Source organism: Amphiura filiformis, chromosome 6 (genome assembly GCF_039555335.1).
Source record: "Amphiura filiformis chromosome 6, Afil_fr2py, whole genome shotgun sequence".
In the NCBI taxonomy this organism is placed as follows: Eukaryota; Metazoa; Echinodermata; class Ophiuroidea; order Amphilepidida; family Amphiuridae; genus Amphiura; species Amphiura filiformis.
Window position 1 is genome coordinate 56290020 of NC_092633.1, and position 13224 is coordinate 56303243.

General features: G+C 35.0%; 1 protein-coding gene across 1 annotated transcript in view; it reads left to right on the top strand.

The window, feature by feature from the left end:
- Nucleotides 1–4740: 4740 nt before the first annotated feature.
- LOC140155685 (cAMP-dependent protein kinase catalytic subunit PRKX-like) overlaps nt 4741–13224 on the top strand; it is a 59967-nt gene continuing 51483 nt past the window's right edge. The window contains exon 1 of the mRNA XM_072178613.1: nt 4741–5767. Within this exon, the coding sequence (XP_072034714.1) occupies nt 5617–5767 (151 nt within the window). The 5' untranslated portion in view covers nt 4741–5616. The remainder of the gene's footprint in view (nt 5768–13224) is intronic.

The window sequence follows — 13224 nt, forward strand, 5'->3', positions numbered from 1 at the left end:
CTAAACCCCAAGAAAATCAAAAGTTGCACTTTAATGTTCTAATCAGTGGAAAGCAGTGCACTAGTTGTCTTGTTCTTTGTGTACAAATCAATAGGGCATCCAATGGAGCAATCTGCAACTTTTGAATTTGCATATCTGCCTTGGCATTTTGGATCACTATGTCTTTATTTCTTGACCGATTTCAACAAGCTAACAGATGCAGCTATTGTTTGCTATTTCTAATTATGACATATCTGTCTTTGTTTGGGATATACAGGGCTGAAAATACTACTGTACCTTATTTTTTGCAGTCGGTATTTTGAACACTACGATATTGAAAAGTCAATCTAAAACTAAACTTTCTCAATGAAAAATTATGTTTTATTAAGTTTTCCCCAAATTAGGCAATTTGTACTTTTGACACCTGAAATTCTAGAGAGAGAGAATTTTGCTATAATATAGGTTCAAGTTGTTTGTGCTTTAGAAATGTAATACAAGATTCTTTAGATTCTTTTCAGATTTACAACATTGGAAATCAACGCTAGCCTGTTATTTCTATATTTTTCTTAATTTTAGTAAGTAACTGTAAAGGTTGTTATTACATCTCATGAATATTCATAAACTAATCATGCGAAATCATTGGTCAATTACGGAAGTATTTCCCAACAACCTCATCCACAGAGTCACAGTTTTTAAAAGGTAAGGTGTACTGTAATTTAAAGCTACTTATGTGTACTACTAAATGCACCTTGATTTATAGTTTTGTAACATGATGCTATGCATGTTTTGTAAAGAAAAAATATGATAATTGTTACATAGAAATAATGTTTCATAAAATTATGTATTGTGTGTATATTTTGCTTGAACAGATATCTGGTTAATTTTGTGAACTTTTTATAGTGATATTAAACTAAAGTTAATTCTATAATTATATGTTGTGTTGTTGTGTTAGTCCAACCCAGTGTCTCGACTAAAGTGCTAATATTATGCACTGTACTGTACAAGTCTTAAAGTGCTAATATTGAGCACATTTGTGCAGTGATAGCGCCATTGGTCAGTCAAGAATCGGAGTGAAGCTTTTGTTCAATGCCAGAGTAGTAATGGGCTATTCCAGTTGAAATCCACACAGGGAGTGTAAATTACAAATGGGTATACCTGAATGGGTGACTCCAATTGAAATCTACACCCCCTGTGTGGGAGATTAAGTCATGTCTTCCATAGGGGGTGTATGAATTTCAACTGGAATTGCTGAATGTGCTTTTTACCTACTCAGATTAGATAGTACAGTCAGGGTTTGGGCAAGTGAGGGAACAAACCGAAAGTTTGATGATGTATAAATGAAAGTGCTTACTGAAATGTAAGTGTGAAATGTTGAAAATGTCAACACAATTTTGACCAATATTTTAACTAGTCTTTTACAAATGTAGCAAGACTTTTTACACCCTCCTCCCCTCTAATGAAAAGACTTTCCTTTATAGAACATCATCAAACTCTTGGGTTGCTCCCTTACTGTGAAACATTTGGAAGAACATACAGGAGGAAAAGGAAAAAAGGAAATATCCTAAGATGAAAGTTTATGAAGGGTGTGATGATGAAAAGGGCACAGTAAACAATGCACATTATAGTAAACAATGCACAAGATACCATGTGTCCACTGAAGATCTTTATACAATAAATGGACGTGAAAATTGATAACATCTATAGATTAGAATAGTACAGGCCTTCTCAACTGGCAGCGCGCGTGCCACTTGTGGCGCTTGCAGTCAGTCAAAGTGGCGCACGAAATGGCGCACAGTAATTTTAATAATTTTTTCACATAAATCTTGAACAAAAAAGGGGTAAAAATACCCAATCTGGGCCTTTAATTAAAAACCTAAAAATCCATGAGCTTCGGGGCCGCTGCCCCCTGGACCCCCGATAAAGCACCGTACCCGCTATGCACACGCACTACCTCGCGAAGTCCTACATTGACATGTTGGCACTTCATGATCACTCAAATTCTCCAGTTGGCACTTCAAATAAACAAGTTGAGAAGGCCTGGAATAGTAGATTAGAACTTAGAATTCCGCTCTTTTCTGTTACAGTAGCAACTCCTTAACACAAACTTGTCTGGGCCTAACAATTTAGTTTTTGTCGGGAATTTGTAATATCAGGTTACATTATAATGTAGAATTTAAGCTTGGGACTTTAAAAATACTTCATATTATCAGAAATTTAATGGCAACAGAGTTTGTGTTACCAAGTTGCCACTGTATATATCAGCCAAGTGAACCATGAAAGTGCACTGTCCTTTGAAGGGAACAGCAAGATGTCCGTCTGGAGCAACACCTGGATATGAAACTTGGTCAAGTAGAAAATGTTGAAACCCCTGAAACCCCTGACTGCCAATCCCAACCAGATTTCATAATAATCGAAGACTTCATTATAATTGTGAGGAAACCCAGTGGTGGTGCCAATCGGGTGGTGGGGGTAAAAATGTTAGCATAAGATCGACCGTAAATGCCCCCCCCCCCCAAGAGTGGCAATATTAATACTATTAACACCTGTATTAACTTCCTATTCTTTATAGCGCATAAAGGGAGGTAGAGGAGGAAAGGGTGCAGACGGGGGCAAGTAGTGGTGTATCATTTATACAGGGGCTTTGGAGCATGTTCCTCCAATAAAAGTGAGGAAAATCATTTGAAAATTCCAGGGTCCTTTTGAAATAAAACAGTCTTTATGGAGAAAACAAAGTATTTGGTGAGAACATGTTCGCAACTTCAGTAAATATAACAGTAAATATAAAAAGAACCAGGTCATAAGTGCAGGTTGAAAAAGATATTCCTGCAATTCGAGACAAATATTTTAATACTTATAAGAAAGACTAATAAATTGGGCATCCAATTTCATCATTAGGTTTTAGATCCAATATTTTCACACACTTGGATTCATCAAAACATAATGTTTAAAAGGGCATTTCGTGATCCACAGCCTCATCCCCCCACTTTTCTCAAAAAAAGTTAAGATTTTTATATCACTGGAAAGCTCTGGCTACATAATGTTTATGTACAAAAAATTTCTTGCAGATTAATTCGTTTAGCAAATATATCTTGAAATTTGAATTTCGTTCTGGTATACCAGAACAAAATTACAACACATTGTCAAATATGGAGCAGTGGAATCAACTGAAATTTTGGGAATAAGCTTTTTTCGTGGATATCTACTGAAAAATGTCATAAAAAGAGGATGCTAAGATCACAAAATACTCCTTTAAGTGGACTTTGGGGCATCATCCCCACACATCACGCTTGCCCGACAGAGGGATTGTTTCCGAGGGCCCCATTTGTTTGTTTGTTTTATTTCTTCTTTAACCAGAGACACTCAACCAGTTGAAAACACACTGAACCAGTTGAAAACACAATTTATCATTTGTTCTTCCTTGAGGCCCAGTGTTTCTGTGAAACCCAGAGAGATATGAGCCGCATTGGAAGCCATTTGGTACACATTTACAGTGGCGGCGCCACTGGGGGGGGCATGAGGGGAAAATGCCTCCCAGACAGAACTCTTGCCCCCTGTTTCCCCCGCCGGATATATATAGGGGTGAAAATACTACCTTATTATTTTTTGCAGTCGGTATTTACTATTATTATTATTTCGGTGCCTACTATTTGCTGTTTTTGCCACCCATCGGTATACCAATTTTTCACAAAAAGCATCCAAATTTGCCGTAATTGGGTGCTTTTAGGAGCACTTTTGACCAAATGCTAAAACCCACCCATCGATATACCAAAATCACTGAAAAGGTAACCCCAAATAGTGGCACATCCTCATACCTTGAAGCTGCAAAGTTCTAAAGACACAAAAAATTTCTCATATTTTAGAACTTTTGTTTGCTTTGAAAATATGGGTCTAAAAGGATCAAATTTAACTTATTTTTAATTTTAACCACAATTTGAACATAATATTATGCAGTTTTCTTCAATTTGGAAATTTAAGGCAAGTTGTTATAAGGCTAAAAAAAATAAGTTGACTAATATCAAACGACCCACAAATCTCAAAAAACACAGTCGCAGGTTTTTTGTTTTGTTTATTAACATTAACAAAATGTTTTATTACTTAAACGCATGAAATTGTCAGTTACTCACAAATTCTGACTCTTTTTCTGCGTAAGTTTGTTTAGCAGCGTAAAAACACCCGTTAGTTGTGTTTACAGGGAAATGTGGGACAGAAATTGTGTTCAGTCACGTTTCCTGCATTGATTTGAATCACATTTTCCATAGTTTTTTGATAAATACTTGCCTGAAGATTTTGAGCTCTAGAAAGTTTTTTGCAGAAATTGCATAATAATAATAATAATAATTAAAAAAATCGACTGACCAACCCAGGTGTTGGCACCTAAATGTGAAGTCAACTATTTATTTTTTTTAGCCTAATAGTGGACAAAAATATTGACATGGAAAATCAAATTTAGCGGTTTTCTCAGAATTGTTTTTTTTTTCAAGAAATCTGCTGTGCTTGTTGGATTCCTTGCATCATATTCTTTCTGAAAATGTATACTTTTATGTAATTTTATCATCATTACTTTTAAAGATACAATAGGCCTATCTTTAAAAGTAATATCTGTCAAAATGCCAACTCATGTTTGTGAGGAGGGCATTTGATATTGTGCTCAAGTGGAGGTTTTCTTGCAGTCATCCTGCAGTCGTCCCGTCTGAAAAAGCTTGAAAACCAGGGCCTACTCACAGGCACGGTGCAGCGCCACCGTTTCCACGGGGAGTGAGTTGCATAAATGTAAGCGCAGCAATACTTTTTAATGGACAAAGTTTTCTACAGCCGATCAATTTCACCAGTCGCCGGTTTTGCCCAATGTGGGTTTTGCAAATTGGCCTCAGTCGGTAGGCTAACGCATCCGTGTGTCACATCGTATATTTTTCCCTTCTCCGGAATTTGTCCTACAAGAGGAATCATTGGGTTGCATAAACATTTGTTTCCTGAATTTGAATTTGTTTTATATACGTCGCGTTGAGAAAGTTGTTGTCCTGCGACCAGCAAAGCAACTCGTGTAACGGTTCATAAGCTTTTATTGATGTCCGATTTTAGTGCAGCTGGGATTTCGATGATGATGCAGTGATGACGGTGATCATTGACTGAAGATGATTTTTGTGCGTACATCGAGCAGTGGAAGAGGGGAATTTACGATTGAACTTCAAATTGTCTTTACGGTCACCGGCCCTATCATCAATTGACGCTCCTCCTGTCACCATGAGAGTTTCACCATCTGCAGCCAAGCTTTTGTTTAGGTAACATCACCGCAAGATGATATTTGCTTTTGGCGGAACTTTACCCTAATCAAAGAGACATTTTCTCTGAACTTGGAGTCAAGTAAAAAGTAATTTCTGTGAATTTCTTAGCAGCAGATACCGGCGGCAAATCCCACGAATCGCGTGACTATATGACCTCAAAACATCCACGATGTAGGTCCCGTTAAGCGTTTGCATTATTGGTCATCGTTTATCGGCAGGAGCTGGTAGGACTGTGAGCTTTCCTTAGTCCTGCGGTTGAAGACATTGAAAAGGCTCCAGAAAGCCCATTGAAACATTTGAGAGCCGAAACCCAAACACTTCAGAACTCAAGTACGCATCTTCACCCGCAGCCGCAATGGCTCATTGTAAGATCCAGAAAAGCAAGAATCTTCGAAGATCTGGAAGTTCCAACAAATTGAAGGAGCCCCCGGCTCCAATTCCAGACAATAACAACGATCGAAAAAGACAATATAAATTGGAAGACTTTGAGCTCATGTCAACAGTTGGTAAGTAAACATAATCGTTTTAATCATGTTAATCATACATCAGCATGCAGAATGGATGGCACTTTTGGGGTGGGGTGGGGGGCTGTCAGACTCATTTTCATGGGGGTCCCAAATATATGACCAATCAATTTATATGGCCCACCTATCTTAAAAGGGGGTACTATACCCCTTGATAAATTCGTGTATATTTTTTAAATTTTTCTCAAAAAACAATAACACAGTGGTAACAAAAGTTATGTATATTATAGGAGCAAGGAATCCAATTACTACACTGGAATTTCAGTCACCCAAGACAAGCGATTCGTTATTTATGATAAGAAAAGAGGTACCTCTAGAATGTACCTCATTTCCCATCATATATACTGAACCGCTTGTTGTGAGTCACTGAAATTTTAGTGTAGTAATCGGATTCCTTGCCCCAATAATTATACAGAACTTTAGTTACCACTGTGTTATTATTTTTTGAGAAAAATACAAAAATAGTCACAAATTTGCCACAGGGGTGTATAGTACCCCCTTAAGTAAAATATACATAATTATAAACTCCCCTTTGGGCTGGATCACATCAGTGGCGCAGCATGTATGTAGACATGTGTGCACTGACCATGACCATGATATTGGGGGGGGGGGGGACACATGCAATTTTGGGCAATTTTCCCATGGGATTTTCTAACTTTTCAAATCGATGAGGGGCACTTGCCCTATGACCATACATCACTGAGTCACACACAGCCCGGTGTGTTCTATTTGTTCCCTTTGTGGTTTGAAAAAACTTTTAAAAATTCAGTATAGGGCATGATGTATAATTTCTCAGAATCAGGATGAAGGTTACATATTGTGACAAATAAAACATCAATGTTGCAGTCAATATTTCATATTTGGTTGGGTGGGAAATTGTAATTAATATTATTGATATTTTCATGTCTAACATTTTCAACAAAACTAAGATGTAGGTCTATATGGTATCCCAGTAAACACAGAACATGAACATTTGACAGAAAACATTTATTGTCTGGTTAATAAAGATCATGAAAACATTTTAATAACATTCAAAAACATTATTGAAAACTTTTTTGAAACCAAATTCTTCTAACATTCAAATGTTGACACATAAATTTTGCAAACATGTTTACCCCAAAATATTTCCAATAACATTTTGACAGCATTTTCAAAATGAGGTTGTAGTGTTTTTGTCCTCTAACAAAACATTTTAAATAAATCATTATCTTTCTATAACAACATTTAAAAGTTATTTTAATATGTTTAAAATGTTATTTTGTTAAAATGTTATTTTAATATGTTAATGTTATTTTAAATTTTTTTTAAAAACATTTTGACCACAACAAGACACATTTATAACATGTTTATAACTTTTTTTAAAACATTTTTGTTTTTGCTCCGTAGTCAACATTGAATCAGATCTGGAAAGGTGAACATTTTGAAAGGCATTCAATTAACCCATGCATTGAATTCCATCAATGGTGATATTTGATGATGTATGTAATCTGATATGATAACAAATTACCAAGAAGAATTACAATCTATAATCCCAACTTATTGTAATCCAACTTACTGACTGTGACTGACCCAAAAATGAGAAATGTAGATCAAACATTATAATTTGTATTTATATTTGAGAATTATTTTGCTGCAAGGTTTCATTCAACAAGGTTTCACCATTCTTGCTCATCACTGTTCATGATACAAGTAGGGGAGTACGATGTACATAATTGAATCCTTATATTATTGATGCTCACTATACCATGGCGAAGCCAAGAAGGGCAGCCCACCCCCTTGTGAGAAGTCTTTCCCCTTGTGGGGGGCCTTTTTTTGTAATATTTAGCCCATTTTTGACCATTTACATCAAAGTTTGCCCCCCCCCCCCCTGGAAATTTGCCTTGGCCCCTCCCCCCTCTGAAAAAGTCCTGGCTACGCCACTGCACTGTGTATACACATACATGACAGAAGAAGATTTGAAAAAGGGTGTGTTTTCATGACCATGCAAGAAACTCCTTTATATCAAAAAGTTCCAAGAAAATGGGGTATATTTATATATCAGTGGTCAATTTATTTTGGGTAGTTTTTCAAAAAATTGTAAATTAAAAGGGCATTTCGTGATCCACAGCATCATCCCCCCACTTTTCTCAAAAAAAGTTGAGATTTTTATATCAATGGAAACCTCTGGCTGCATAATGTTTATGTACAAAACATTTCTTGCAGATTAATTCGTTTAGCAAGGATATCATGAAATTTGAATTTCATTCTGGTATACAATGTACCAGAATGAAATTACAGCAGTGTAATACACATAATCATGCATAACTCGCAAAATTATGCAAAATCGGAATTGACTGAACTTTTGGGAATAAGCTTTTTTCATGGATATGTATTAAAAAATGTCATAAAAAAAGAGGACGCTAGGATCACAAAATACTCCTTTAAGTCAAAACTGTGTATATTTTTTAAACAAAAAACTTGCTTAGTTGTTTAGTAAGAAAAAAAAACCCTGTAATTTTCTTTGTTTAATATGGGGTATTTTTGCTGGTGCATGTATGGTGAAACTTGTTTAGGGGTGTGGTGAAAAAGAAGATGGTCATGCATATCATACTTGAAAATCAAATAGAATCTAAACCTCAATTTACCAGGAGGAAATATCATTATTTAATTCATGTGTACATAATGTGGTTACAATGAAACATAGGAATCTGATCAGATTTAATATTCTTTAGGTATTTTTTTTGTCTCAAATGTCCTAGAGAATCATCAAGAAGGTTTAGCCTATATTATTATTAGATGGTAACATAAGAGGATTATTCCAAGCATAATCCATCTCTTGAAATATTTTGGAATAGTTTTGAAGTAGGATGAAGATACTTTTGTCGTTTGGTAATTTCATGCATTATTATACCCAGCAAACACAAAATGTTTTCGACATTATTTGCAAAAGGTTAGAAAAGGTTGCCAGAAAATGTTTAAATGTTTAAATGTCCGGTTATACTTATAGGAGTATATAAAGGGTATAAAACATTTTCATAACATTGAAAACTAAACTGCAAAATATTGTAACATGATGTTATAATATATAGTTAATCAAAACAGCTGAAGATAGTGCTCGATACTATTAGATAGTAGAGCGTGTAATAAAATACATAAAACAGCGTAATAGAGGTTATCCACTTTACTCATGTGTGACTTCTAACAAAAGGCGCTGATTCCCGTAGTATTCCTTATTCAAAACAATTCAATGCATGACCTCGGAGTTACCTACATGACTCTTGGCGGGCTATTTTGAAACAGTCATGGTTGCACATGCAGGTACTTCTTTTGAAAGTCCTAAACAAGGTATAGCAGTCGTTGATAGGATATGCAGCTTATAGAACACGGATAACCTCTATTATGTTATAACAGCATGATTTATTACTCGGAGTTTCACGCCTAAAACGGCGATCAATATCATCAGCTATTTATCTGATGATATTGATCGCCGTATTAGGCGTGAAACTCCGAGTAATAAATCATGCTGTTATAACATAATAGAGGTTTTATGTATTTTATTGTAACATAATGTTACAATGTATGTAACTGTTGACAAAATATTTAAAAAATATTTTACAATAACACACGTTTTCATACAAAACGCTAAAATGTTTTCATGACCATTATAAAACCCGACATTTTATTTAGATTAAAAATGTAAATTCCCCTGACTGACTGAAAGTGACTCTCCGACACCCCTTGGCACATACCACTGTTCGATGCAACAATTACTTGTTATTTTTCAAACCATTTTTATCTTCTAACTAATGTTTTTGCATTTAAGTTTAACATCAATTGGTGGTGACTGTATTCAATGTTAATTATTTGAATGTGAACATTTTTTGTCATCAACATTACAAACATTTGTTGGAAAATGAGAATGATTTGAATTGAACAGATTGAATACTATTTGTTGAAAGTATTCAACATTGAATACCTAAGACAAGTGGAAGGCAGTCGCAGGCCAGAAATTAAAACTTAAAAATTGTCCTTTTAAAATGGAGGTTTTTGGTAAAAAATGCATTTCTCAACTTCACATTCACTATTTTTGTGAGCAAAATACTTTTTTCAATTAAGAATACTTTCTCTTACTCTTAGAACTGTTACTCAGTACAAATAACCATACAAGGATGTGCTGCAACAAAGAGTGTCACTTTGGGCATTTTGTATTACAATGGCACCCTTTTCTGGGTAAAATTTTGGTTTAAAAATTGGTAATTTTTTTCAAATTATTTGAAAACAATGCACAATACTGCAAATGAAGAGATACACAATACAGTCAATACTGAAGCCCAAATTGTTTTTGAAATTTTGCCAAAAATCTTGGTGTCGGGTAAAACAATAATTGTTCCATTTGTCTTTCAAAATTGGTATAACAGCTTTAAAATATTTTATAGTTTTAGATTCTCAAAGCCACATCCCTACCCAAACCAAACTTGAGTATTCCCGGGGCTGAATCCATTGATATCTAATGATAGCTCACTGATTGTCTAGGACATTGTTCACTGACTTGACTTTAATAATAGTGGACTACTGTGCAATGAGACCCCTGGAAACACAACACCAAGTTCATGTACCAGATTTCATTCACATACCATGAATTTGTAGAAAATACAATAAATTGGGCAAACGTGATGGCACGTAGGTAGCACGGCACATCACGACAGGGAGCCTATGCCGGGATCATGTCAATGACATTAAGATAGAGGGATGTCAGTGCAAATGGATAAAAACAATCAAAAAGTTTAACAACTGCGATTTGCCCTTCTGGCAAGTTCAACTGAACAGTCCTAGTTCTAACCATAGCATCCTTAAGTTACATATACCTCATATACATGATATGCAAAGATGATAAGTGTAAGAAAGGAACTATAACAGCCATGTTATTTTCCATCTGCAGTCGGTTTTAGATGGGGGGGGGGGGGCACTGGAAGGTACAAAAGGTCACAATGTTCAAATAATGGTCTGCTTTTCCTCCCAGCTGCACAAATTTAAGTACATATTATTATGTGATGGAGAGTATAATCAATAGAAAATAGATTCATGCCTCACATGTATTACCATGTGGATACACATCAGTTCAGTTCCAGACATCAAAATGAATAATGCAGCATGATATCATTTATTTTATCATATTATTATGTTACAAAAGTGATTATTAGATTCATAAAGTTTACTTTCAGGACTGTAACGACTGTTAAGGCAGCTGTGTACTCTAGACATTGTTTCTTTTGCAAAATTGAGTTTTTTTGATATGTTTGTACTTTGTTATGTTTTTTATAAATACAAGGAATGAAAATCCAGATTTGTAAAAGCTCTCCAACTGCAATATTTTAAGGATTTTATTTCACTATTCCACTCGTGTTTGAAATTGAAAAGGAAAGAAAATCTTTATTGTACCAGCAGGGTACATGTGCGCAATAACGCATCGCGTTGCGTGATCGCGCAATTTGTTAACGCACAAATACGCTACGACACGTTAACGCTTATCTGCATGCGTGGCGCATCTTATGGAAACACCACGAAGCACAAAAACCTAGTGGTCAAATGGCTCCGCTTTTAGCTGATAAAATGTGGGTTTTTTCAAGTTCTTTCCCCGATTTAAATATCAAGTTATGAATGGATTTCGCTCAAACTTCTCAAGGGGCCGTGGATTTACCCGATGTTTATGTAATGTAAGGTAGAAAAATAAAAACTGCTGCATTCTCCTGCGAGATTCGATGAAAGTGCAAAATGTGACCACTTTAAACTTCAACGGCCATTATTTCAATGTTCATTTTCTCGGTAAAATGACGATTTAGTTACACGAAAAACTCAATAAATACAGCATCTATAGGTAAGCAAATATGATCATCGTAAAAAGCATGATCGACTCAAGAAACGGTTTTCTCATTTTTTTATATTTTGGTCTATTTCCGATTTTAGGCATCATTTCGTGCAAATAGGCGTATGTGAATTTTAAAAAGTTCAATTTGATACCTTATATGGTCAATATCTCAAAAAATAAGGCCAATATCAAAAAAATAAAAAAAAGTTTTTGGAATGGGGCCTCAAGATTGAGCTAAAAACAAAATAAAATATTTTGGAAAGAGTGTTTTTTTGTTATGATGTACCTAACAAATATTGCCAAAAACTCACTTTTTGTGATTTTTACCCCAAATCTGTATTTATATTAAGATTTATTGATGTCTTGCCTTCATAAAATGAATACTTTTATATGTCTTGCGCGAATAATTACAAAGTTATTGCACTTTTACTACATGTATGTCTGAGAGTACACAGCCTCCTTAAATGTCAAAAATATCAATTTTTAATAATTTGCCATAAAATGTGTTTTATATCACACATTTTAAATGTTTTGATGGGGGGATGGTCCATACAATCATTCACCCCATTAATGGGCCAAAATAGTGCACATTGTCGTACCGGTAATAAAGCCCTTAATTTTTTATCCTGATAATGGGCAAAAATAGTGTAAAATACAAAAATTTTACACACTAAGATGTGGGCACATTACATTGTACCCCAATAAAGCCTTTGGGGAAGCTCAAAGACATGTACAATCTATATCAAAAACCAGCATATATATTGTATGATACAACTACATTTTTTTCTCGTCTGTGCCCCCTACCAAGAAAGCTGGCTACGCCCCTGGTTGCTATCCGATCCCTAAAATTCATTTGATTTCTGCACTCTTCGCAATATCAATTGTTTGTTATAAATTTTATGATCCATATTATGTAATACTGCAACAAACATTAAATATTACTACGTCATAATTTAAAAGTTTATTGGTAAATTTTGAAGTTCATAGAATCACCTTCATGTGTGGGAGTATGCTTACATCATACCTCATCATAGCATTGGTATTAATAGGGCTTCTTTTCACAAAAGTTAATCACCGAAAAAAGAAATAATGAAAAGAATTGAAAGGCTGGGATTACTGAGACAGAATTTAGTCAATATATGATGGAGAGTATAATCAATAGAAAATGGATTCATACCTCACATGTATTACCATGTGGATACACATCAGTTCAGTTCCAGACATCAAAATGAATGATGCAGCATGGTATCATTTATTTTATCATATTATTATGTTACAAAATTAATGTGACATACATTAAAATAGATATAGTCCTAATTAAAAGGGCATTTCGTGATCCACAGCATCATTCCTCCCCTCCCCCCCCCCACTTTTCTCCAAAAAAGTTAAGTTGAGATTTTTATACGACTGGAAACCTCTGGCTAAATGTTTTATGTGAAAAAATTCTTGCAGATTAATTTGATTAGCAAAGATATCGTGAATTCTGAATTACGTTCAGGTATACCAGAACGAAATTACAACACATTGTCTTTACAGCAGTGTAATATGCATAATCATGCATAACTCGCTAACGCAAAATCGGAATCGGAATCGA